This window comes from Elephantulus edwardii, unplaced genomic scaffold, assembly GCF_000299155.1.
Source record: "Elephantulus edwardii isolate Elephantulus edwardi_28Jun2011 unplaced genomic scaffold, EleEdw1.0 scaffold00045, whole genome shotgun sequence".
NCBI lineage: Eukaryota > Metazoa > Chordata > Mammalia > Macroscelidea > Macroscelididae > Elephantulus > Elephantulus edwardii.
Genome location: NW_006399795.1, coordinates 18,920,195 through 18,945,749, shown reverse-complemented (window position 1 = coordinate 18,945,749; position 25,555 = coordinate 18,920,195). Strand labels below are relative to the sequence as shown.

At 52.0% G+C, this 25,555-nt stretch overlaps 1 protein-coding gene across 2 annotated transcripts; it reads right to left on the bottom strand.

Moving 5' to 3' along the window:
- PDE4C (phosphodiesterase 4C, cAMP-specific) lies at positions 1-25,555 on the bottom strand. Of its 2 annotated transcripts, XM_006885883.1 has the most exons (17): positions 25,514-25,555; positions 19,526-19,731; positions 6,529-6,717; positions 6,002-6,038; positions 5,846-5,919; positions 5,697-5,720; positions 5,604-5,631; positions 5,132-5,242; positions 4,960-5,053; positions 4,120-4,283; positions 3,841-3,939; positions 3,245-3,409; positions 3,061-3,160; positions 2,519-2,673; positions 1,000-1,122; positions 611-793; positions 1-396 (listed from the first exon to the last, which is right to left on the bottom strand). In XM_006885883.1, exons 1-17 carry the CDS (start codon positions 25,553-25,555, stop codon positions 1-3), a joined length of 2,190 nt encoding a protein of 729 aa, XP_006885945.1. The 2 variants fall into 2 exon arrangements, with proteins under 2 accessions (XP_006885945.1, XP_006885946.1); XM_006885884.1 differs by lacking the exons at positions 19,526-19,731; positions 25,514-25,555 and adding an exon at positions 10,148-10,293.

Sequence of the window (25,555 nt, the reverse complement as noted above, 5' to 3'; positions counted from 1 at the left end):
TTAGGTGCCAAAGGGCTGGGCCATCACATCGCCCTCACAGGCCATGAAAGTCCTGCCCTCGGTCCTCTGGCTATCCAGCTGTGGCATCTGGGGGTTAGGACTGGCCTTGGGGGACAAGAGCTCAGTGTCAGGCAACTCTGAGGCCTCCCCACCCATTGCTTCCTGCTCTTCCTCCTCCTCTTCCTCTTCCTTCGCTTCCTCCAGGGTCAGCTTGAACTGGAAGCGGTCAGGCCCACCGCGCTGGGGGCTGCTGGGGGCCGGAGGGCTGCGGGGGATCTTGCTCTGGTACCACTCTCGGTTGTCCTCCAGTGTGTCCAGCAGGTCCTGGGCATCTGGGTGCACTAGGTCGGCCCAGGTCTCCCACAGAGGGTGGACAATGTAGTCAATGAAACCCACCTATAGGGGGCAGGGAGACAGTGATGAGTTCCATCGGACCAATGACCCAGTCCAGTCACCTGGCCCTAGACCAAGACATTCCCTCTGTCCAGAAGCCACTACCCAATTCTGACTCACCCTTCTAATATCCTATTTCCATGTCCCCTCTTCTAGGAAATCCCCCTCCGCTCGAGGGCTCCTCTACCCTGACCCCATGCGGGCCTTGCCCTCAGACCTGGGACTTCTCCACAGAGGCCGTGTGCTTGTCACACATGGGGCTGATGTCCAGGCCGATCTCGCGCTCTCGGTCACCCTGCTGGAAGAACTCGGCCATGATGCGGTCTGTCCACTGGCGGTAGAGGGGCAGCGGCTTGGTGGGGTTGCTCAGGTCGGCGCAGTGCACCAGGTTCTGTAGGACCTGGGGGGAACAAGGTGTAGGTTCGAAACCCTCCTTCCTCCCTCATTGCCACTAACCTACCTTACAGGTGTGAAAACAGGCCCAGAGGAGCAGGAGTGGCCACGCCACAGGCAGGTGGGTCCTGGGACTTCTGTTTCTCCCAATTCCGCACTCAGCTGGTGCTTTAGAAATGCAGCTATAAGAGTAACTGCTCCCGAGCCAAGCACCTGGATGCGGTCGGAGTAGTTATCCAGCAGCAGGACCCCGAGGCTGGCCACCTTCTTGGTCTCCACCATGGTCTTGAGGTCAGCAAGCAGGTTCATGTGTTTGGACATATCCGTGGCCAGCACCTAGGGACAGTGGAGGGCGTGCGGCCGCATGAGGAGTGAGAGGTGAGGGGATATTTCCTCCCTCCTCACTCCTTCCCTCACTCTTAGCTGTCAACCAGTACCCGCCCTCAGACTTCTGAGCCTCAGTGTCCTCCTCTTTGGAATGGGCCAGGGGTGGAGGGAGGAAACACAATGAGTTTTGGCTGCAAACCCTGGGCCAGAACTATTTTGGTCACTGGCACAGGGCCGTGCAAGCAGTGAACCAAGTTGGCTGCTGTTGAGTTGATTCCAACTCAAAGTGACCCCCTGTGAGTCAGAGAAGCGCTGTGCTCCAGAACATTGTCAAGGGCTGCTTTATCGGAAGCAGATCACCAGGCCTTTCTTCTGAGGCACTCCTGGGTGTATTTGCACAACCAACCTCTCAATTACCAGCCCAGTATTTAAATCTGTGCCACTCAGAGACTTCGGGCACATAGGAAGTGGTCAAGAAATGCTTGTTAATGCACACCCATGCTTATTGCGGCCTTGTTCACAATAGCAAAGAGTTGAAAACAACCCAAGTGCCCATCAACAAACAAATGGATAGAGAAGCTGTGGTATATAAACACAATGGAATAATATGCTGCATTGAAAAACAAGGAACTAATGAAATATTATTCAAAATGAATGACCCTGGAAGACATTATGCTGAATGAAATATCTCAGTCACAAAAGGACAAATACTGCATAGTGCCACTGTTGTAAAACAGGACTGACATCAGGGTTGTGGGGAAACTGAGAAAGGGGGGATAAATTATGTATACTGCATTGAAACAGATGAGAGTGAGAACTGTTTAAAAGGGATATATAATTAGATATTATTGTCATGGCAAGAGTCCAGAAAGAAGGCTGCAGAGTGGAGTGGACTTGGGGGAAGGGCTTGCATAACAATGAAACAATTTTTCTTTTACTTTTCAAAAAGAAGAATGAACTGGAGGGGCGGGCTGGGCAGGGAGAAAAGAGCAACAATGAATGAATGGAAATCCAAAATCTCTGTAAATTTTCATTAAAATTAATGATAATAATAATAATAAAAGAAGTACTTGTTAAATGAATGAATGAGTCATGATACCCCAAACTGAATGTATACCCGCCCCTTGCCCAAAAAAATAGCAAATGGAGAGATGTAAGTTCAGAAAAAGTTGCACCGGAAACCTCAGAGTCTCAGTGTTCACATGGCCTGCGTATGAATCGCAGCAGGATTGGGCCACAGGACCCAAGGCTTGGCTGTTCCTGCCCAGAGCTTGACTGGTCACAGCCCGGTTTTCTAGGTGAGGCCCTGAGAGGAGGCACTCCTGGATTTGCCAGAACTCTAGACACACCATGATCACCCTCCCCCTACTACGTGCAGATAACAGAAAGTCCCCGGGCCTCTCACCATGTCGATGACCATTCTACGCAAGCTCAGGCGCTGCTTGGCACTGAGGTTCTGAAAGATGTCACAGTTCTCGGTCTGCAGTAGCTTGAAGCCCACAGCCAGGTGATGGTTCTCCAGCACAGAGGCGTCATTGTACATGAGTGCAAGCTCTGAGTCTGTCGGGGAGGTCAGGAGCCTTGAAACCTACCCAAACAAGCCACCCACCCGAAGTGTTCCTGACAAACTCCTACACGTTGGCTGAAACCCTAACTCAAATGCCCCCTCACTCTACAAGCCTTCTAGGATCCTGTTACTCCCTCTAGGACTATTTCATCTCCATTTATCAGCCCAATTCACCCACCTAAAAGGCAGGTTTTGGGAAACTTTGACAAACTCCTACACATTTGTTGAAGACCCAACTGAAATGCCCCCTTTTGTCCCTCCCTCTGGGTCTCCTTTGACTCACTAAAACTGGGAATGTCTGTGTTTGGTTCAGCCTTCCTGAGACCAGGGGTTTCTTAGGTCTCAGAAAGGACAGAGAGTAGGACAAGGCCCCAACTCACTTGTGTTTATCAGAAACTGGTTGGAGACCCCAGGATGATCCACATCGTGAATGGCACTTGCAAAGATGGCAGCGAGGACTTCCAGGTCTGTGAACACGGCCTGGGTGGGCACAGGGTATATGGGGTAAAGGGCAGGCTTTTCCCCTCTAACCTTGTCACCACCTCCTGGCGGGGTCTGTCATACCTCGAGGGCCGGTGTGGCTAGCAGCACGTGTGTGGACTGTGCCACATCAGCGGCATGTAGGCTGTTGTGATAGGCCCTGTCAGCGTGGTAGTGGCCCTCCAGCGTCAGCAGGTAGGTGAGGAATGTGTCAGCCGGGATCTGGAATGTCTTTAGCAGGTCTCGCTCCTGGTCCATTATAGACCTCAGGTTAGAACCTTGGCTTTGATGTGGTAGCACATGCTATTCCTTCTTCTTTCCTCTGAATGTCTATCATTCCTCAAACATCTAGGATGTTCTCCCTCTTTTTTCTCAGTCTCTATCCTTCCCCTCTGGCCCAGACCTCATCACATAGGGCTAGAGGTATCTATATCCAGCTGTCCCCTGCACCCTAGGTTCTTCAGTGCCAGTCTCAGAACTGAAGCTTGTTGACAATGCATTTTTTTTTCCATTTAATGAACTCCTATTCATCCTTCAAAATCCTGTTCAAATAACCTTCACTGAAGAGTGTAAGGGAAGGATTGAAGAATGAATATCACCTGAGGCCTGGGGGTAGGAAGAGGTGAAGAAAACCCCAGGTGTCATATTGGAAGTCAAGGACCAGAAGAGTACAAGAGTACCTGAAAAATGCGGAACATGATGGCTGTAAGGGGCCGGTTCCCACTTAGCTCTGCCACCTTGAATATGTCAAGCCCCCACTTGTTAGTGTCTTCCAGCTCCTAAAATGGGAAACACTAGAGTTTAATCCTATAACTTCCCTAAACCCTGGTGCCTCAATCCTTCCAGGACCCATATTGAACCCCACCTGCCCAGTATACAGGTGGGCATACTGAGGCCTAAGATAGGGTGTCTGAATGGAGGCTGGACTCAAATCTGGGTCTTGGCATTAAGAGACCCACCTTAGCCAATTGTCCCTCCTGGTCAGTCTGGACGCCAAAGCGAGGGACAGTGGCAAGAGAGAGGCTGGCACTGTTGGGGAGCTCGCGCAGGCCGCTGATCTGCGACATGGGCCATGGGGGTTCTGTGGATGTCACCCTGGGCAGCTCCACCTCAGTCTGCTGATCTGTAGGTGGGACAGGATGCAGCTTAGAAAAGCCAAGTCACCTACTAGGATCATTCTTACCTGGCCTCAGGTCCTGGACCTTGACAAGCCTCGTGAACAACCTATTTCTCTTTTAAACTGGACAAGGAAAAGCCTGCCCTTTACCCCACATGTCCTGTGCCCACTCAGGCCATGTTCACAGGCCTGGAAGTCCTCACTGACATCTTTCAAAGGTGCTTCCTGCCTTAACCTGCATCTACCCTTTTCCACCATTCATGGCCCATTTTACTGACCTTCCTTTGCTGGACATAGGTCCTGGGACCCTGAGGCAAAGGATCTTCCCTCAACCAATTTTTTTCTATGACCTAAGTTGAAGATCCCGGTGTCTGACCCCTCATGGCAACTCCTATTCATGCTTCAAAACCCTCGCTTTAACAGCCACTTCTTCGCTAGCTTTAATATCCAGTTCTTGAAGTTTCACTCATTTACCATATGACCCTTGGGACTGAGAGTATCTGTGTTTGGTTGTGTGTCCCTCAGACTGGTGTCTTCTCAAGGGCCAAGCCCAGAATAAAGACCTGTTAGGGAGGCCCTGTCATCCTTAAAAAGTTTAGAATGAAACTTTCTTCTTGTTTTCTTTCTTTTCCTTCATCCGACCATTCCACCTTTGCCCAGGCAGTGATCCACCACAGCTCACCCAGGAAGGTCCTGGAGATGTACTCAGACACCTGGTTTCCTGAGCGGCTGGTTTCTGACAGGTGGCTCAGCTCCCTGGTCAGCATCCGTTTGAACTGTAGGGGAGGGACAGATAGTGAGAATGGGGGAACTTAGGGCAGAATCAGGCTCCTTCAGCTCTCTGGCGCCCTCACCTTGTTGGAGGCCATCTCTCCTACAGAGTGTCGCGTCTGCAGGGTCTCCAGCTGGTCCAGGCACCAGTCCAGCTCTTCCAGCGTCTCCAATGCCAGCTTCTGCCCAGAATCCTCTGGGGAGGTGGCACATCAGGGGCCCACCAGGCAGCCCCATCCCCACGCAAGGGCTCCCACATGCCAACCCTTGTATCTAGAAGTCTTCCCCTGGGACCACTCAGAATTTCAAGATCCAAATTCCAGTTGTGCCCCCAAGTGACTGGGCCTCTGCCCCTCCCTGACCTTCCGCCTTCCCATATGTCAGATGGGTCTGGGTGAGTCTCCATCCCCAAGGGTGCATTTTTCAGTTTTATTAGGATTTATGGGCTAGGGATGTCCTCAGGGTGGCATGATGGGTAAGTGGGAAAGGCCACACTTGTTACCTGTGGGTAGAGGGGTCTGAATACCAGATGGGGAATTACTGCTGGATGTCCACCTGTGGAGGAGTCAACTCAGAACTGGCCCTACCCTACTTGGCTAGCTGCACCCCAAGTCCTCCAGGCCTCCCCCTTCTACCCTGCTTGGGTGCACCGGTGTCCCAAGCCTGCCCTGGCTTCTTGCAGTCTGGCCCAATTCTGGGTATATGCAATTCTGGTCTCTTTCCACCTGACAACGAACGCCCTGCACACCTGGCGTTACCACCTCTCTCCACCCAGCCCCGCCCCACCATCCATGTACTTGGTGGCTGCACAGCCTTGCAGGTGGGCGAAGGCTGCCATGTTGCTCCGAACGGTCCTCAGACTAGCCAGAACCTGGCGGCAGCAGGAGGGGGCAGTCAGGGCCAGGGAGGGAGGGACCAGCTCCACCCACACAGGTAGAAGGGTAGACACCCACCTGGGCAAAAGGCGTCACAATCATGTCTTCTCCGTGCCTGTGGGGAGAAAGGCAATTAGGGAAGGTGTTCCCATTTACCAGTTTCTACTCACACCATGACATCTGCTGAGGATGTCCTTTCCCCAAGACTTAACTTCTGTATAACCCCTGGTCCTTGGATTCTCTCAAACTGCTCTTTTCTGACTACTCAGTTTATCTCCATTTCTTAAATGGGGAAACTGAGTTCCAGGGACAGGAGAGCCAAGGTAGAAATGATCCTATTTCCCTTTTCACTGTTGCTACCAGGAAGCTCAAATCAAATTGTTCCATTGTTATTATGTGGCTTTAACTTTTCTGACATCTAATCTCCACCACTCACACTCCAGTTTAAACCTGACATAGAAATTCAAAGGGGACCATTTACTGATTCGCTGAGTGAGTTACCTGCCTGGCAAACTCCTATTCAGTCCAGATCATATGGTTACTTGAGGAAAGGTTGCTGAAAAGAGGGCTCCCTCAAGAAAAGGAGGGAGAGATGAAGGACTCACAAGTCACTAGCCACGGATGAGTTCCTGGACATAGGTTTGGGCGAAAGCTCATAATCGCTGTCTGAACGGTACAGGAAAGACTCTCTCCGCTGGCTGTGGGAAGCAGAGGTCTGGGCGGCTCGCAGACCTGAACTGCCTTGAGGGTCCAGGGCACTCCTTCCACACGACAGTCCATTTTCCAGGTCAAAGCTGGAGGCAGAAAAGATGTGGTCAGAGCTAAGGAGTCTGGCACCTGAGTGGCAAGACCCCAGATTAGGACTATGGACATGTAGACCAATTCATCCTGCTAAAGCCTTCACACTTAAAACAGAAGCTGTGGTATATTCACACAATGGAATACTACGCTGCATTGAAAAACAAGGAACTAATTCAAAATTAGTGACCCTGGAAGACATTATGCTGAGTGAAATATCTCAGTCACAAAAGGACAAATACTGCATAGTGCCACTGTTGTAAAACAGGACTGACATCGGCGTTGGGGGGATACTGAGAAAGATGGGATAAATTATGTATACTGCATTGAAACAGATGAGGGAGAGAACTGTTTAAAAGGGATCTGTGGGGGGGGGGGCAAAGGGATATGTGATTAGGTATTTTTGTCATGACAGGAGTCCAGAGCGAAGGCTGCATAGTGTAGTGGACCTGGGGGCAGGGATTGTATAACAATGAAAGAATTTTTCTTTTACTTTCCAAAGACAAGAGTGTACTGGGGGGAGGGGTGGGCGGGGAAAAAAGTGCAACAATGAATTGAAAATAATAATTTTTAAAATCCCATATATACAGATTTTAAAACAAACAAACAAACAAAGCTTGGGTACTCATGTTACTGAAGAGGAAACTGAGGCCCACTGTACAACCAACTCCTGGATTCTACTTCCCGGAGAGCAATCCTGTCCACTGGCAGCGAGAGGGATTCCCATCACTGGTGAAAGGCCCCGCCCACAGCCCTCCAGCCCCACCCTCCGGCACATAACCACGCCCCGAAGCATACGGACCACGCCCCAGACAGCCAAGCCACTCCCCAGGCCTCAAGCCCCACCACTAACCCACAAGGTTGCTTTTATTTCTCGACTGCTCGCTGCCTGCAGCCGTTTGGTCACTCATCATGCAAGGTCTCAATGTCTCCTGCTTTGTTTAGTCCCCACCTCAGCTCTTCCAGCTGTGTCCCTCCCTCCAGTTTGGGCTTAGAGATTGGAGAAAATGTGGCGGGAGTGAGGCAAGAAATAGTAGGGGGAGCCAGGGGATAATGGTGGGAGGCTGACAAAAGAGGCTGAAACTGAGACAGACTGGGGGCCTCTTGACCAAGGATCAGTGCCCATCTGGTCTCTGCCTAAACTTTTGGATCAAAGGTCACCCCGTCCTGTCAGGGTCTACTTTGGTCACCCCGTCCTGTCAGGGTCTACTTTACATAGAATTCAGATATGTTCGGGTAAATTCGGACCTCTTCGGCTATGCCTGCACATCGCTCAGGCGGCCTCGAGCAGGTCTGGGTGGCGTTCGGGAGAAGTCGGTCGTATTCGGCTGAACCTGGGCGCGCTCGGAAAAGGTCGGGCGTGCAGGCCGAACCTGCAAAGACTCGGCCAGTCTCGCGGGTTCCACCGCTTGGAGCCCGCACTGGGGTGGGGGGTTGGGGGGATTGATTTCAGCCTCCGGCTCCGTGACATCATGGGGCGGGGCTTCTTAACCCTTCCATGCCTGGATGGGGGTCCGAGTGCTGCAGGCCTGGAGACGCCCCTAGGGGCGGACTATATATACCCCCAGACTCTGGCCGAGGAGAAGAGGAGGAGGAGAAGAGGAAAAGTAGTAGTAGGAGGAGATCTAGATATGGCGATGACCTGTCTTGTCTTTGCCCGTCTTCAAAGGAGGGCCTGTGGACAAATGGGGATACTGAAGTGACCTCAAGGTCCAGAGTTCGAATCTACATCTCAAGCACAGAGGGTTAAAGCGTCTAGGCTGGGGTTTTCTGGGGCTGAGAGCACTGTTTTTCTTTCCGCTCTAAACTTAGCCAGGAGTGAAGGGGTCAGGCAGGCGGTTCCATGACGCGGACGGCGCGGGGAGAGGTCAAGGGGCTGTGGGAAAGGCAAGGCTGCCCACTGATCAGATGGGTAAACCGAGGCACGGAGGGGCCTTGGATGCCCAGGGTCTTGAATGTCCTGGGCTTAAGAGTCCAGCCCGCAACATATCCACTTACCCTGATTCTCTAGTTTTCAACGTATCTGAGATCACTCCCTCAATGCCCTTATTCTTTCCTGGGAGCCCTCCACACCCAAAGACCCTTTCAACACCAGTGACCTCTCCCAGGCTGACGTGGTATTATCAGTGACCACAATCAGGACCCTCACCTCCAGCCCAGTCACTATCTGGCAGGGTGGGTGGAAGAAATGATGTTTTGTCTCCAAGCCTCTTGTCAGAGAAGTGGGGACAAATATAGCACACTCCAAGTGCACAGTTGACCCACAAGGCTGAGCTCGTCTTAGTTCAACCAGAAGTCACAGCCAGTTCCTTCAGGGTAGGAATACCAACTAACTCAGATCCGTGGATGAAGTCAGAACCCTTATCCAAACCCCTAATATTTATCTAACCTCTAACCTTACCCAAACTTCCTAACCTTCCTTAATCCTACACCTTAAACATTTTAACCTTAAACCCTAGCTTCCAGCCCCTAATCCCTAATTCTTCAGCTCTTAACCCTAACCTCTAATTGAAACCCTAATCCCAAAGGACTGACTGCACAGAGCTGGGGATGAGTCCTGACTGGTGAGTTCTCAGCCCAGGCAGTTCACCATGTTTGCTATGGAGTCGGAATTAACTTCTAGTTAACTCTCCAGCGGGGTTTCAGAGGCAATAAATAGTACAAAAGGAGATTACCCATCTTTCTTCTGCAGAGCAGTTAGTGGATTTGAACTGCGTGCCTTTGGGATGGCAGTGCAGGTCCTTACCACTAGGCCACTAGAGCTCCCTATGTAGCCCCAAACACCTGCCTAAAACAACACACAAACCAACCCCTTCGGATCCACTATTGTTGAGTCACTTGTGATCCTGCAGATCTTTGCAGGATGACATTGTTCACCTTTCTCCTGTGGATCAAAACCACTAATCTTTGTCAGTCACTTAACACATAAGGCACTATGCCACCAGAACGTCTCCATAATGAGACCCTGTGAATGATCAGAGCCCTGCTCTATCCTGCAACGTCCTCAACATCTCTGCCACCTCCAGCCCACTGTTACAGTTACTGTCAACCCATCTCCTGGAGGGCCTTCCTCTCTTTCACTGAACCTCTACATAGCTCAAAGGCCACCATTAAATTGGGGACCTCAGGGGCTCAGTGTGAGGTTGGTCCAGGACAGATGGTGGGGGACAGGGAGCCAAAGGGGAGGGCTGTCACCCCCACATATGCCGTCAGGGTCAGAGGGAGCTGTGAGTTCTGAGACTGCTCCAGACCACATAGAGGGAAGAGACCCAGACAGTGGGGCCCAGGCGCACGTCCAGGTTCTCAGGGAGGGAGCCGGGGGCGTGGGAGGGAGACAGGCGAGAAGCGAGGACCACGAGGCCAGCCCCGCCCTGCCCGCTGTCCCGCGCCCAGCCCGGCCACCCTGAGCCGCCCTGCTCGCCTCACCACAGCGGATGGGCCACGGTGAAGCGACGCTGCAGGCGGATGCTCTGGTTCACTAGGAGCTTCCTGAAGAGCCCGGGAGAGCCGCGCGGAGAGCCTCGAGGGGAGCCGGGCGCGGGGCCCGGGGCGGGCGCGGGGGACCCCTGCATAGCGGGGACCTGGCGGCGGCTGGCCCGCACTGGGCTGCGCGGGGACCTTTTCTGGGAAGCCAAGGGGGCGGGGCCTGGCAGGACAGGATGAGGGGGTGTGTGCACCCGCCCAGCCTCAACCTCAAGATCGCAGCTCCTGGTCTCCCATTGTGGACACAAGGGGAAACTGAGGCACGTAGTGTGTGTAGGGGGGCATCTCTGAGCTCCCTTTTTACAAGGCAGCTTTCTTAGTGTTTGAGAGGAGCTCAAACTCTAGCTCTTGAGCTTTCTTTCGCCTCCCTCACTTCCCCTGCCCTACTTCCCCCATTATTGCCGCCTGCGGGGCTGATAAGGGGGCCAGCCAGAAGAGATGCGGAAGTCAATAGTGAGAGAGAGGCCCTGAAAGCTTCCACTGCTGTTCTGAATGGAGGTTGGCCCCAGGCAAGGGGCGTTTGTGGAGGGGCTGCGATCCTGCTCTCCCATTTCCAACCCCTCTGCCCATTTTCTGGATGGGAAAACAGAGGGGAGGAGACACTACTTCTTCCTTCTTTGTGGGGATACAGGCTAGCAGAGAGGTGGTGACAGACAGGAGGATTCATGGCAACCCAGACCACCCCTCTCTCGGTCTTTCCAAGTCCCTCCGTGACCCCTACCCGCTGTGACATTCCCCAGGCCCTGTCTCTGGATCCTTTTGCTGTCTCTCCTGCTGTCACCACAGGACAAACATCCGCACCCCTCCGGGCCAGGTCTTCCGTCCTGGGAAGCCTCATCTGCCTCCTCCCAACCAAAGGACAGAGTGAGTCTGAAAAGGGAGGGGGCTTTGGTATTGTAGAAGGTTTGGGGGGAGGGCTGTGCTAGGCGCTGGAGCCCTGGGAATTCTGGGGTTGGCTGGCCCAGTTCCCATTCTACTCGGAAACAGTCAAGGGATATTTCACACACCAGGAAAGATTCAGAATGGCCATGTAACAAGCAAAGGACCCTGAGGCCACACAGAAGGCCCTGAGCCAATTCTCCCCTCTGCTGTGGAGTGAACCTCCAGCCAGGCTGTGCCCTGGGAAGCTCATCAGTTTTAGGGTCCCTAGACAAAGGCTGCCGGAGTGATCTTTGGAAGCAAGAATGATGAGGCTCCACCTCACATATTCTGGGCATGTTGCTGCAAGGAGGGGCTATTCCTAGGAGAGGGACATGATGCTGGGAAGGATGGAGGGTCAGCAAAGGAAAGGAAGACCCTCAACCAGGTGGGTTGACACGGTGACTGACACAATGGGCTCTTGTGTGTCAGGAACTGTGAGGATAGCACAGGATAGAATAGGGCTCAGATCTTTTGTTCAAAGGATTGCTATGAGTTATACTTGATGGCACCTAACAACGACAACAACAGACACCACCCCCTTTCTGAAGATGGAATCCTACCTTGCTGGCAATCCTACCCAAAGACATCTGAGACTCAAAGTGACCAGGACTATGTAGGAGAAGCACCCCAGAAGGAAACCCCCATCCTATTCAGATAAGGTAAGAAATACTGTTCCCCTTTTACAGATGAGAAAACAGAGCCTTGGAGAGGGTTCATGCAACCCAGGATGAGGAGTCTTGAGGGTCTGATTAGGGTCCCATTCAAGCCCCTTGGTCCTGCAACCAGATACCTGGGGGGAACTGGACCTCCTTGTCCCCAGGACAAAAATCCTGCCTGCTACTGCAGGGACTGGACCTAATTATAGGCAGTCCCCAGGGAAATGAGGCCACCAGGCCCAGCTTGGTGGGGATGCTGGAGCGAGGGTTTGAGGAGCCCCAAGACCACTCCAGCCCTGTGGTAGGGGTACAAAATGGTCCCTTGTGCCCAGGGAGAAATGGAGGCACTTCAGGGCCACCACTTCCTTAGAATCCCAGATGTTAAATGGATGATTAAGAGTAAATATGATACAACTGAGCTCGACAGTACCTGGCACTGAGCCAGGAGTCGTGCACGTAAGAGTCATCTGATTTTCCAAACAACTTTCCAGGGTGGGGACTATTTGAGTGACTGTTTTGAAGATGGAGTTCCTGGGTGGCACAGGCTGCTTGTGATCCTCTGCTAACCTAAAGATTGGTGGTTCAAACCTACCCAGAGGTGTCATGGAAGAAAGTCCTGGTGATCTGCTTCCATAGAAATTCTGTAGCCAAGAAACCCAATGCAACAGCTCTGCGCCGTCAACACGTGGGGCTGACATGAGTCAGAACTGACTTGATGGCAACAAGCTTTGTTTTGATGCAGATGTGGAGACTGAAGCACAAGGAGACATGATCACCTGCTTGTGGCCACACAGACATTAGGGACAGGGTTGAGTCGTGTGCACCTGGGCCTACAGATTACGTGCCCTTCCCCACTTAATGCGTTAACTGGCTGCATGCCTCTGCAGTCCCAGACTGCGCTATTGATATCAATATTTTAGTAATCATTTTTAATATGAATGTTTCATTAGTATTTTACATCTTAAATATTTTACTAACAGTGTTAACAGTAACATAGTGTGAGTTGCTTTTTGGATGAAGAAATGGAGCCACGGAAAGTGGAAGCGACAGAGCTAGACTCAGCATTAGTAGGCTGGCCGGCCTGCCCCTAAAGGCCCTGAGCCCCGCTTGGGAAAGAGGCCAAGACTGAGGAGAGGTAAACATCAGAACCCGTGTCCTGACTGTCCCTGCTTGCTGTGTAACTTGGCGAGATGTCTGTGGGTCTCTGGGCACTCTCAAAGGACTGTTGTTGTGTACTGTCAAGTTGGACTCACAGCTGACCTTCTAGCAGGCTTTAAGAGGAGACCCAGGAGGAGACTGCCCACTTTCCCCCAACCAGCAGCTGGAGATTCCTCTCAAAGTGATGCTGTCTGCATCTCTCCGTTTGAGTCTCGTACTGGAGCAAGCACTTTTCCTTTCTGCCACCAGGTGGCTCCATCAAGACAGAAGACAGGTGCTGTTAATGCCCATGTTCCAGACTAGGAAACTAAGGCCTTGACAGGACTAAATGACTTGCCCAAGCCCCACATTCCTCAGAGTCAAGGATGATGCAATTTGATCTCACACACTGTGGGCATGTTGTCAGGAGGGGTTAGTGCTTGGAAAAGGACATCATCTGGGAAGGGCGGAGGGTCGGAGAAAAAGCGGGAGACTCCCAACCATATGGTTTTTGACACAGTGACTGCAACAATGGGCTCGGGTATATCAGAACTTGTGAGGATGGTGCAGGGTAGGGCGAGGTTCAGATCTGTTTGTTATTCTTCGTAACTCAATGGCACCTAACAACAATAACACAGTGGGTTGGACACAGTGAGGAAACCTGAGTTCTTGTTCCTCCTTGGATGTGAAGACGCTCATCCTCTACTGTTCCAGAACCTTCCCTATCTCCCTACTTCCTCTGGCTTTGAATGCATAACTCACCCATGGCTTCCTAACTAAACTCTGCTTTGTCTCCAGCCACCACCTCTTAGCTCCCTCCGCCCCATTCCCCTCCCCTCCATGCTGTTCCTTCGCCAGTCGGGCTCCCTCCCCAGCTGACTCATGCTTGAATCTCTTTCTCTGGCTAAATCCTCACTTTCAAGTATCAGCTCCAGGGTCCCCCAGCTGTGGGAAGCCCTCCCGGATCAGCTAGTTAAACCTCTCAGAGCACTTTGCTGTCATGGGGACAATTTCTCGTTCATTGCTGTCATTATGAGATCCTGCCCACCTCCCTTACTAGCCTGTGGGAGGCAAGAACAGGTTGACCTTGCTCCTTCCTGCTGTTTTCACCACACCAAATACTCAAATAAACACATGTGACAGAGACACTGGCCCACTGTGCACAGATGGACATGGACAGATAGATGTTTGAGTCCTCTCAGACCTGTGTGATCTGTCCCTGAGGTGATGGTTGAGGTTGGATGACGCACTAAGAAGGTCACCCCAGCCAGGCGCATTAGTGGTGAAATGTGAGAAATACTAATTCTTATTTCCACCTCACACTCACTCAGCAGGTGGCGTTGGGCTCAATTTCAAACCCATTTCCTCTCAGGCTGGTCCCCAGTACCCTCCCCAGCACCACGTGCATGGGAAGGACACACGCACACAGGCATGCACACACATGCTTGTACGTGCACTCTCACAGGAACACACACCCGCCAAGCCGGCCTTCCAGAACCACGAGGGGTCTCCCCTCAGCTGGCCTGAACCAAGTCTGTTTGTTCTTTCCTGGAGATGGAAAATCATGACTCACCAGAAGGGGAGAGGGCCGGAAGAGGCGGGGAGGGGGTCAAGGGCCCTGCCGGGTCACCTGGGCATGGTTCCAACTTCACAGCACCCTGGGGCCCCTCTGCTCTGGCCTGCTTCCTAAGGCTGCTTCCTAAGCCTTCAGACAGGTCTGTTGTTCCAGTAAGAACCCCGCAGCCCTAGGAAGCTCAGGAACCGATGATGGGGGAAAGAGGAGCAAGGGCCAGAGATAGAAGTGGCCCACCCAAGGTAGACTCCAAGTCAGACCTGAACTAGGGCCTCCTTTCCTTTTCACCCAGGGAGGGCCTGAGGCTCCTGGACACTGTCCTGCCAGTTTGGAGAGCACCCCCCCCATCTGCTCTCTGCCACCTGTTACTCTTTGCCACATCTCATCTATCCCATCTGCTGTGCCCCTCTGGTTTGTAAGATTTAGGAGCAGTTCCTGCCCCACCTTAACCTCCCCCGTTTTCCCCTCAGTAGTAGAAGTTCCTGCATTTCTGCTTCCAGAAGGGCTTTCCCTTCTCTTACCATAAGTAGAGGAGGAGCCCATGTGTGGGGAACAGGCAAATGGTGGGGAGGGTAGAGTAGGAAGAGGGGGAGAAGACAGAGGAGGTCTAGTGGGAAATTTCTCTCTTTAGCATCCACCAGGGACAGCCTAGGTCCCTCCCTCTCACACCTCCAGTCATGAGCACCTCAGATTCTCAGTGTCCATGATCCCCCTCAAAGACTCATGAGTACTCTATGTGTGGTCTAGGGGACTCCCAGATAGCCAAGCTGGCCAGCAGGAGGAAGGCCCCACCCTGCCACACACACATGGGCACTGCCAGTAGACAAACACACACACACGCCGGAAGGTCCCCACACTAGGAGGGGGACACACACACAAACAGACACATGACATTTATACTCAAAGACACCAGGTCACCTCTAAAGCTTCAGTGAGCTTTGAACAGTACACATACGTACACACGCACTCAGACCCAACCACACCTGGGCATCCTGGAGTCAGTCTCACAGACTCAGCCAGCCATGGCCTCACTCCCACCTCCAGACAGCCTTTCGCTGCAAAGTGCTGGCCTCGGCGTAGGCGGCCCCCGCCCCCCGGCAGGCAGGACCCTCCCCCACTCCCGCCAGGCCCCGCGCGCCCCTCCCCCATGCTCCCTACCGCCGGGGGTAGGAGGTGGGCCACGAGCACCGCGACTTCTCCAGCCCGGGCCGCGGACTCCCGTGGGGCTCGCAGGTGCGCACCGACTTGGCCGGGTCCGAGTGGAAGCGCTGCTGGATGCGAATGGGGCGCCGGGGCTGCCGCCACAGGTGCTTCGGGGGCCTGGCTGTGCCCTGGCGGCTGCAAAGCCCGCTCAGCCCAAGGAATGCCTCCACCCGTTTGCCGACTCTCGGGGTCTCCATGCCCGAGGGCATGCAGAGGCGAGCAGGGCTGGGAGTCACAGGGTCTGGCCAGGAGCAACTGGGAGGAGCTGTCCGCCGCGGAGATGCTGAAGCGGGAGAAGGTAGAGCCAGGCGCGTAAGGTAGGGGGAAACGTGGGGAACTGTCCGTGCCTCGCCGGTGCTGAAGCACAGCAAGGGTGGAGAGACTGGAAGAAAACGGGGCTTGGGGGTACTTCTGAGGGCTCAAGAAAAGAGCATGAGGTGGAGGAGACAGAAATTGCCCTCTGGCTCTTGTGGAATAGGAGACCCCAACTGCTGTGGCGCTGTTTCTCTTTCTGGTGCTGAAAGGGAAGCCTGTAGGAGTAGGTTCAGGGGCTCCGAGTGGATGCGACAGTGAGGAGCTGTCCACACTCGGCTGGTGCTGAAGGCTGTCTTTGCAGGATGATAGGGGTTCAGGTGCACCCCTAAACCAGAAAGCTGTCCACCCAGCAGGTGCTGAAAGCTGATTAGTGGTGGGTCCTCAGTCAACCCTCCCCAGTGTCAGCGGATCTGAAAAGCAGAGTTGAGGGCTCTGGTCTTTGGAAGTAGGTCCAGATGGTGGAGTCTCTGCCAGCCCCTGGAAGATAGGTCCAGCCCAGAAAGGGTCTCTTTCTACAGGAAAGGGATCCTGAGAAGATAGAAAAATGGGATGGGCTGTGGAGGGGACCTCCAGTGCCTCGGATGGGCACACGGAGGCTAGCCAGGGCTCAGAGGAGTCACCCGAGAGAGAAGGGACCTAAGGAGAAGTCACAACCCTCCATTAAGAATCCTAGTTCTGCTTCTAAGACCTCCTCTTCATGCTCCTGGGGTGATTCTGGGTTGGGGGTGGACTGTCAAGAAGGGTACCCACCTTTTCTGAAAGCTTGGGACAAGCAGCCAGAGCTCCTGGAGGCCCCCCCTCCCCACCCTTTTAATAGCTGCACCAGCACCCGGACCCTCAGCAAAAATGGCACGATCTCGTTTGCACTGTGACTCACAGGGCCCCACCCTTCAAGCAGGATTCCTACCCTCACAACCCAGGCCTGCCCCTCCCTCCCTCAGTCCTGGAAATTTAAGTGCCTGTTCACTAGGCACTCTGATCTCAGAGGTAATTTCCTGGGAAGTGATGGACGGGAAGACCATTTTCTATCGAGCTTCTAGAAGTAGACTGGGATGCTGCAGAGCTGGGCAGGAGGCTGTGAAGCACACAGATGTGGTTCAGCCACCTGTGGACTCTGGGCAGGGGCCAGGGAGGGTATTAGAGACTCATTGGGTGTAGATAGAATGGTATTCTCCAAAAAGATGCTGAAGCTCTAGCTCATGGACCTGTGAGTGTGTCCCTGATTGGAATAAGAGGGTTCGCTTTGTTATGTTAATAGTTATACCAGAATGGAGTGGGTTCTACGCCTGGTCCCTTCTGAGCAGTGTTTTTAATAAAAGAGCAGTATGGTTCAGGACACACATGGAGAAGACATCTACATGCAGCCAAAGATCACTGAGGGTTGTCAGAAGCCACCAGAAACCAGGAGTAGCCATTTCTTTCTCTAAAATCTATAGCAAGAATAGACATAACCAACCCCCAGTAGAGACACTCCTAGTGAAGACTAGTTCCCCCGTCCCCGCACTCCTCTCTGATTACAGAAATGAAATACATAGGGACCAGTGAGACAGACGAAATAAGTTCAAGTCCCAGGGCCACCACATCCTTGCTGTGTGATTAAAAGTGTACATACACATGTTGTTACCATGTACAGTTGAATTAAAATTGTCTCAGAGAAGACCCTCCAGTGAGTTTTTCAGAGACAAAAAAACACTCAGGAGGAGATTTCACATCTTTCTTCCATGGAGTAGCTAATGGCTGGTGGATTTGAACTATGTGCCTTTGGGATGACAGCACAGCTCCTTATCACTAGGCCACCAGGGCCACACACACACATGCGCGCGCGCACACACTGCTCTTTGCTGTTCTTTCTATACGTGACTCAGTCTCCTACTGGCTCTCCTTCTCATTGTGCAATTCTTGTCCACCCCAAGAGTTGACAGTGGCAGACAATTTGAGACACGGTCTCTGTTACTTCTTTTGCTCTCTTGTCTGGGCCTCAGTTTTCCTTTCTGAAAAATAGGTATAATGTTGGTGTCTTCACCTCTTGACACCATTGCAAAATGTCACATGAAATGTCATGGTTAGGTGCTGTTCACAACAGGCCCCTTCTCCTCAATCACCTCCTTGTAGCCATCAACCCCTGGTTTTCTACCTTAAACACATCTTCCCATTCTGACATCACCGCTTTAGGTCCTGGGTCCCACTCTGCCTCGGGCACTGCCCAAACTTCCTCGTTGGTGTCTTAGCATTCCCATCCAATCCTGACAGCCGATTCTATCTTCCACAGCCACAGAGAGATTGTTCAAGTGGGAGTTGGATCAGTTTATTTCCCTGAAAGCCTTCCTGGTTGTGATGCATGCAGGCCTGCATGGTCCAGCTCCTGCCTGGTCCCTAGTCTCCTCTCCCACCAGCTAGCCACACCAGTCTATGTTCAACTCCTCAGACACTTAATCTTCTTGAGCCTATGGCTTTGCACATTCTGTTCCCTCTGCTTGACATGCCCTTCTCAGCATATCCCTGACTTCTCTCTGTGTTTTTGCCAAGCATATATGCCACTTTTCCACAGGCTGCCTCTCTGGCCTCTCCCCTACTCCCACAATGCCCTGATCTCTCCCCATCATAGTTGTATCATCCTGTGCTGTCACCATCTGATTATGAACTTGTCTTCCACATCAGACTGAGTGTACCAACTTTTCTGTGGCTGTGTCCCCAAGAGAGGGTCTGGCACACAGTAGGTACTCCATAAATACTTTCTGAACAAATTAGAGAATCACTCAGATATAAGGTATGCCCTGCCTCCAACATCCATCTGACTTGTATGATGGTGGAACTATGCTGCTTGTATTTCAAATACTAACAGAATTGTCAGACAAGTCTCACTAATTTCTAGATGAAAACAGATGAGGAAGAAAGGCGTGGGAATCTACTTCAGAATTTTCTCTCTCTCATTCTTATTGCCATCAAGATGGGCCTGACTCATAGCTGCCCCTCCCGTGGGTTTCTAAGGCTGTAAACCACACAGGAGATTGTTCATCTTTCTCCTGGGGAATTTCTGCTGGTGGATTTGAACCCCACAGAGTACAAGTGGTCTTTGATTTAGCAGCTCAGCTCCCTACAAAGGATGACACCAGAGCTCCCTTCAGAATATTAGTCAGTGGAAGCCCCATGGGTCACAAAGAGAACATTTCCCAGCTCTCTTGGTTTTAATTGCTGGAGAAGAACATCATGTTTGCTAACGAATGGGGCTGCTGAGAGTGAGAGAGACAGATTGTCACAATAACCACAATGGATTTACGAGAGTTGATTCCAACTTGATGGCATTCAGAGTGGAGAGTGAGAAAGGATGATTATGAGGGTGACGTAGGACCAGACAGCATTTCGTCTGTTGTTTACGAATCAGCATGAGTCAGAGTCCATCATCAGCATCCATTCATCCATCCATCCATCCATCCATCCATCTCTGTGTTTCTCATGTGTCTGTCTCTAGATCTCCTTCTCCTGGGACCAGAGCCCCATCCTCAGTTGTCTCCTCACCTGCCTGGAGTTGGCCCATAGCTCCGCTCAGGTCCTCGAGCTTCGATGGTGAACACAACACGAGCACTGGATTCGACCTCACCTGTGGGCCCAAGGCGGCTCGGCAGGGGGGGCAGCAAAGGCGTCCCTGAGAAGCGTCTCCGAATGACACCACTACCGAGGGGACTCACGGGAGCTGAGGCAGACTCTGCCGACTCTCGGATCCGCTGGGGAGATATAAGCAAGACAAAGGTGAGTTCTTGGGCATAGGACACCCCCCCCCCAGGATCCTAGGAACCATGACCCCACCTTGATTGCTGGGCCAGGCCCAACAACTGTCTCTTAGTCCTACTTCCTCTCTGAGCCTGAATTGTCATGGCCTGAATTGTGTTTCCCCTAAAAGATGTGTCCTAAGTATGTGGATTGAACTGTGTCACCTCTAGAATAAAGATCTCTCCAAAGTTCTAAAGAACAAGGATGTCAGTTTAAAGATTAAGGTGCACTTGATCCATGCCATAGATTTTCAATTGCTAACCCAACTTCTAATATATCTGAAAGTTGGACAATTAATAAGGAGGACCTAAAAAGAATAAAGGGAGCTCTAGTGGGCTAGTGACAAGAAGCTGTGCTACAATCCTGAAGGCACACTGTTCAAGGCCACCAGCTGCTCCACAGGAGATGGAGGGACAATCTCTTCCTGTGTGATTAACCAACTCTGAAAACCTGCGGGAGGGTCAGCTATGGGCTGGTTCTGACTTGATGGTACAACAAAAACAACAACAAAAAGATTAAATGCTTTGTATGTTGTTTAAATGCCATTATTGCAGTATTGATGAAGAGTATGACTATTTCACGAACTGCCAAAAGAATAAACTTATCTTGAAGGAAGCACAACTCAAGTGCTCCTGAGAGGCAAGGATAGCAAAGCTTGGTTGGCTTTGGGCATGACTTCTTGGAGAGAGGTATCACACTGGGAAGGTGGAAGGTCAAAGAAAGAGAAGAAGACCCACAACAAGGACTTGACAGTGACTGTAACAATGGACTTGAGTAAAACAGACATCATGAGGCTGGCACAGGATAGGCAAGGTTCAGATCTGTTGTTCACATGGTCACTATGAGTTGTAGTAGGTATAAGAGCATCTAACAACAACAATGACTAGGGAGGATAGAAGGAGAATTGATGCCTTTGAGCTGTGGTGCTGGAGAAGAGTATTGAGAGTACCATGGACTGCTAAGAAAACAAACAGGTTCATCCTAGAGAGGGTTAAACCAGGCTACTCCTTGAAGGCAAGGATTCTGGGGCTTCGTCTGACATACTTTGGACATGTTGTAAGGAGAGACAGGTCTTTAGAGAGGGACATCATGCTGGGTAGAGTAGAGGGACAGCGCAGGAGGGGAAGACCCTCTATGAGGTGGATTGATTCAGTGACTGGAGTGATCGGGATGGGTGTGTCAGAGGCAATGCAATTGGCACAGGATAGAGCAGGGTTTAGGGCTGTTGTACATAGGGTCGCTATGAGTTGCAAACGACTCGACGGCACATAACAACAACAACAACAACAAACTGTGAGAGAATACATTTCTCCTTTTTGGAGCCCTCCAGGGGTGGTATTTCTGTTACAGCAACACAAGATAAATAAGATGGAATTTATTCCTCGGCGAAATGAGAGCGTGGAGATCAAACTTGTGGGATATCAAGTTCCTCGTCCACAGTAGGTATTACAGAATTAGTTATTATCAAACCAGGTAATAATATATTTGTTACTAAAACTTATATGAGGTAATTATTGCTGTAAAGTCCACCCATAGTTCACGGCAGCCCCATGCACAACAAAATGAAACGCCGTCCAGTCCTGTGCCGTCCTGAGATTGGCTGCGGGTGGGGTCTTTACGATACACGCAGTATTCACTGGTTGGCTTTTTTTAAATTGATCACCAGACTTCTCTTGCTGCTCCACGTTAGTCTAGAAGTGCGGTTGAAATCTGTGCATCACCCTAGCAACTCACAGGGCTCTACTGACGGAGACACGTAGTGGCTGTGCTTGAGGAAGGAACCTGGGCTGCGCTGGGCTCCTGTTGTCAGGAGGAAGGTCTGAAGTGGAGAATTTAAATGAGGTGATGGTGTAAATGCTCAAGACACTTTTAGAAACAAACAGAATTGGCATAGTTTTCCAGCCATAGAGATCTGGGTTCACGCCATACCTTGTGGTCTAGAGCACACATGCCTCAGTTTTCCCATCTGTGAAATGGGGATATTGTTGTTAAGTGCCGTCAAGTCAACTGCGACTCATAGCAACCCTATGAACAGTGGATCTGAGCCCCGTCGTGTTGTGTGCCACCCTCATCATCTCTGACACACTGAAGCCCGCCGTTACAGTCGCTGCGTCAAACCATCTTGTGAAGGGCCTTCCTCTCCTTCTCTGGTCTGATACCTTTCCCACCATGATGTCCTTCCCAAGGATGGGCTTCTCCCAACAACGTACCCTAAGTTTCAGATAAGTTTCACTGTCCTGGACCCCAAGGAGCACCCTGGCTGCACTTTTCTAAGACATATTGTATTTTCTCTTACTAATCCATGGTGTATATTAAACACTCTTTTCCAGCACCACAACTCAAAGACATCCATTCTTTTTTTGGAAAGAAATAGGGATGAAAGGGTACCAATTCCACAAGGTCATTGAAAAAAAAAAACAAACCACAAAACACAGTGGGGTCCATGTGTACAAGCTGAGTGCTCTCTGAGGTGCTGACCCCAAGAACTAGCTAGCAAAACCTGGAACCCACAGCCTTGGGTTGGGAGTGTAGAGGAGACAAACCAGGGACGTGGGAGAGGTGTGGCTCAGAGAAGCAATACATCTGCTTTGTCCCTCAGTCTTCTGAATAAGCCTGTGTTTATAAACAGAGAGGGACGTTGAGGTCCAAAATACATCAAGGATCAGGACCAGAGCCAGGGCAAGGAGAGGAGAGAAGAAGAGGAAGGGATAAAGGTTGAGCTCCCACAAAGTATCTGACTCCCTCATCACCCTTTGGTGTGGGTCTTTTTTTTCCATTTTACAAAGGATGATACCGACGTTCTGAGAGGACAAGAGGATGTGCTGAGTGTCCCAAAGCAAGCCAGTGACCATGACTGCTTAGCCGCCCATAGCCGGCATTTCTAGGACCCAGGATACTTGACGGCCCCCCTATCTGAGCATGACTTAGCCCTACTATATCCCAGGGGCACCTGTGCTCTAATGCAGAAATCTAAGTGCTCAATTTCAGACATCCCCCTGGGACTGTGTTCCCAGAAGCCGAGAGGGTGTGTAGGAGAACAGAAAGTGGAGTGTGTGGGGAGGGGGTGCCCTTCCCAGAGTGGGAGGCCCACCAAAGTGCTACCTGCTTGTTCTCTGGGAAAACAAGTCCCAGATGAGAAAGCCCCTTGCCCAGGTTCACACCCAGGCATTTATTAACTTAACAAGCATGGCTGATCTCGCTGGGGAATCAGGCATTTGGGCTGGGAGCCTGAGGGCAGGGCTGGGAATGGAGTGGCCTGGCCTAGACTTTTGGGGCTCCTGGTCCAGTGGGAGAGGCAGAAGGCACTAATATAACAAATGCAGAAAAGATTTCCAGGGACACAGGCTGGCTGTCCCTGTGCTCTCACGACAGGACAGGGGGTATAAGAACTGAATGCAGGTGCAGGGACTCCTCTGGACCTCCCCACAGCTGTTCCTGTCAAACACAGCGTCTCTATACAAACTGTTCTCCTTGGGGAGACGGCAGGAAGGGGATAGAGGGCTGGCAGAGGCCCAGGGCAAGGAAGCCCCCTCAGATGACTGCTGCTTTGTCCATCGACTCATCCAGGATCCTGCATGTCCTGGCCTTGGTTGCACCCCAAGTCAGATCTCCAAGACTAATTGGAAACCTGCCCCTCAACCTCCCATGGCTCCCAGAGCCCCTAGAACAAGATAAAAGCCCTCACTGCAGCCCTGAGAACCCGAGAGGCTCAAGCCCACCCACATCTCATCCTTAGCTCCCTCTCTCCCTTCCCAGCACCCTAGTCCCATCAGCTTCTTTGCTAATCTTTAGCTTCCTGCCTCCTCCCCACTGTGGGACCCTCACTCCACTGTGCAGGCTGTTGGAGGTTCTTCTCCCAGTTCTGTGTGTTCTCACTTTGTCCAGTTCCAGCAGAACAAACCCCTCAGAGGACCCCTCCTCCTTCATTCCTGCTGGGGTCGCCCCAATGATGCCTCCTTTCATTCCTTCTCTTTATGTCTTTATCTTTTCTTGATTTCTTTATCTGTCCTTTTTTCCTTATTTCTTTTATGGGTCTGCCCTTCCCTTCAATGTGAGTCCTGGGTGGGTGAGCAGGCTCTGTCCTGTCACTGTGTGTGGCTGGGTTCCCACAAACACACGTAAGTGGAGTGAACGAAGCTTCAAATAAAATTTGAAGAAGTGTCAGGTGGTCCCCATTTTAAAGGGAGGGTGTTTGGCTCAGGATGGGAAGCACCTGGTCTCAGGGTTGCCGGGTCAATACCACCGTCCACTTTAGAGGGGAGGAGGAGCAAGATGACCCTGGCGCTGGGGTCCCAGTGGTGGGGTACAGTGGGTGAGGGGGTCAGAGCAGGGACTTGAGGTCCCACTGGGTTGAGTTCAGATGCACTCAGGAGAAGTTAGCCACTCTGTGCATCAGTTTCCTAAGGCGTATCTGGAGATACACTCATCTTGGTTCTCTCCTTTCTCAGAGCGGGGTCATGTTAATAAACTGAGTTAACGCAGATGGGGCCAGGGCTCAGGGGGCCTCAGCAGCATCGACGTCTTCATTCCACAGTCTCTTGGCTGAGCCGGGCGAGGCTGGCACCGCCCTGGGGGCTGCTCACTCTGCAAAATTTTAGACTATTTTTTCCCCATGAACTAAGACTGAGGACCAGAGAGGTGACCAGCCCAGACCTTAATCCAGCTCCTGCCGCCACCTCTGCAGATCCTACCTTTCCTCCTGCCTCAGTTTCCAGGATCGAATTTCCTGCCCTCGGCTCATCAGAGGCCTTGCCTCCAGTCCTGAGGGGCCTCTAGGCCCCCTGCCTCCAAAGGTAGTGGCTACTGTTCTGGCCTGAACACCTGGGTATCTCTGCACCTCAGTTTCCCCAGCTGTAGGCTGGTCCTCAGAGTCCCCAGATGGTGCAAATGGTTAAGCACTCAACTACTGACTGAAGGTTTGGTGCTTTGAACCTGCCCAGAGATGCTATATGTGGAGCTCTGGTGGTCTAGTGGCAAGAAGCTGCACTGCAATCCCTGAGGCACACGGTTTGAGGCCACCAGCTGCTGCACAGGAGAAGGATGGGCAATCTCCTCCCGTGCCATTAACTGCCTCTGAATACCCGCTGAAGGGTCAGCTCTGCGTCGGTTCTGACTGGACGGTACACAACAACAACAGAAGTGTTCTATAGCAAGTATCCCATGGACGGTCACAGAAGCAAAGCCGTCTTGGGGAAAGTGCAGTGAGGGTGCTCTGTAGAGGCAAGGACAGCGAGGCTTCACCTCACAGCCTCGGGCATGTTGTCAGGACGGCCCAGTCCCTGGAGAAGGACGTGATGCTGGGGAAGCGTACTCACTGCCACAGAGTTGGTTCTCATGTGGGGTAACCATCAACTGGGGCTCCGAGGCTCTAAATCTCTGTGGAAGGAGACGGCCCATTTTTCTCCTTTGGAATAACTGGTAGAGCTTTCATTAACAGCCCCTTATGCACCGGGTTGCCGGGTTTCCTTTGGCAAAGTAGACAATTAGGGAAAAAGAAGACCCTTAAAAGATGGGTCAACCCAGTGGTGGCAACCGTGGGCAGAGCTGGTGAGGCTGGCACACAATGGGGCAGGCACGCGATCCACAGGCTCTTGTTCTGGACCTGATCCATGCATGTGGGGTCACTAGGAATTGGAATCGACTCGTCTTAGCGTTCAGGGTTCCTAAGGTCCTTCTCTCACAGTCTGGCTGAGGGAAGCCCACCCCACTCGACCCCAGCCCAGCCTGGCCCCTCACCTCGCAGAGCAGGAAGGAGTGAGCCGTTCCGCTGCGCCGCAT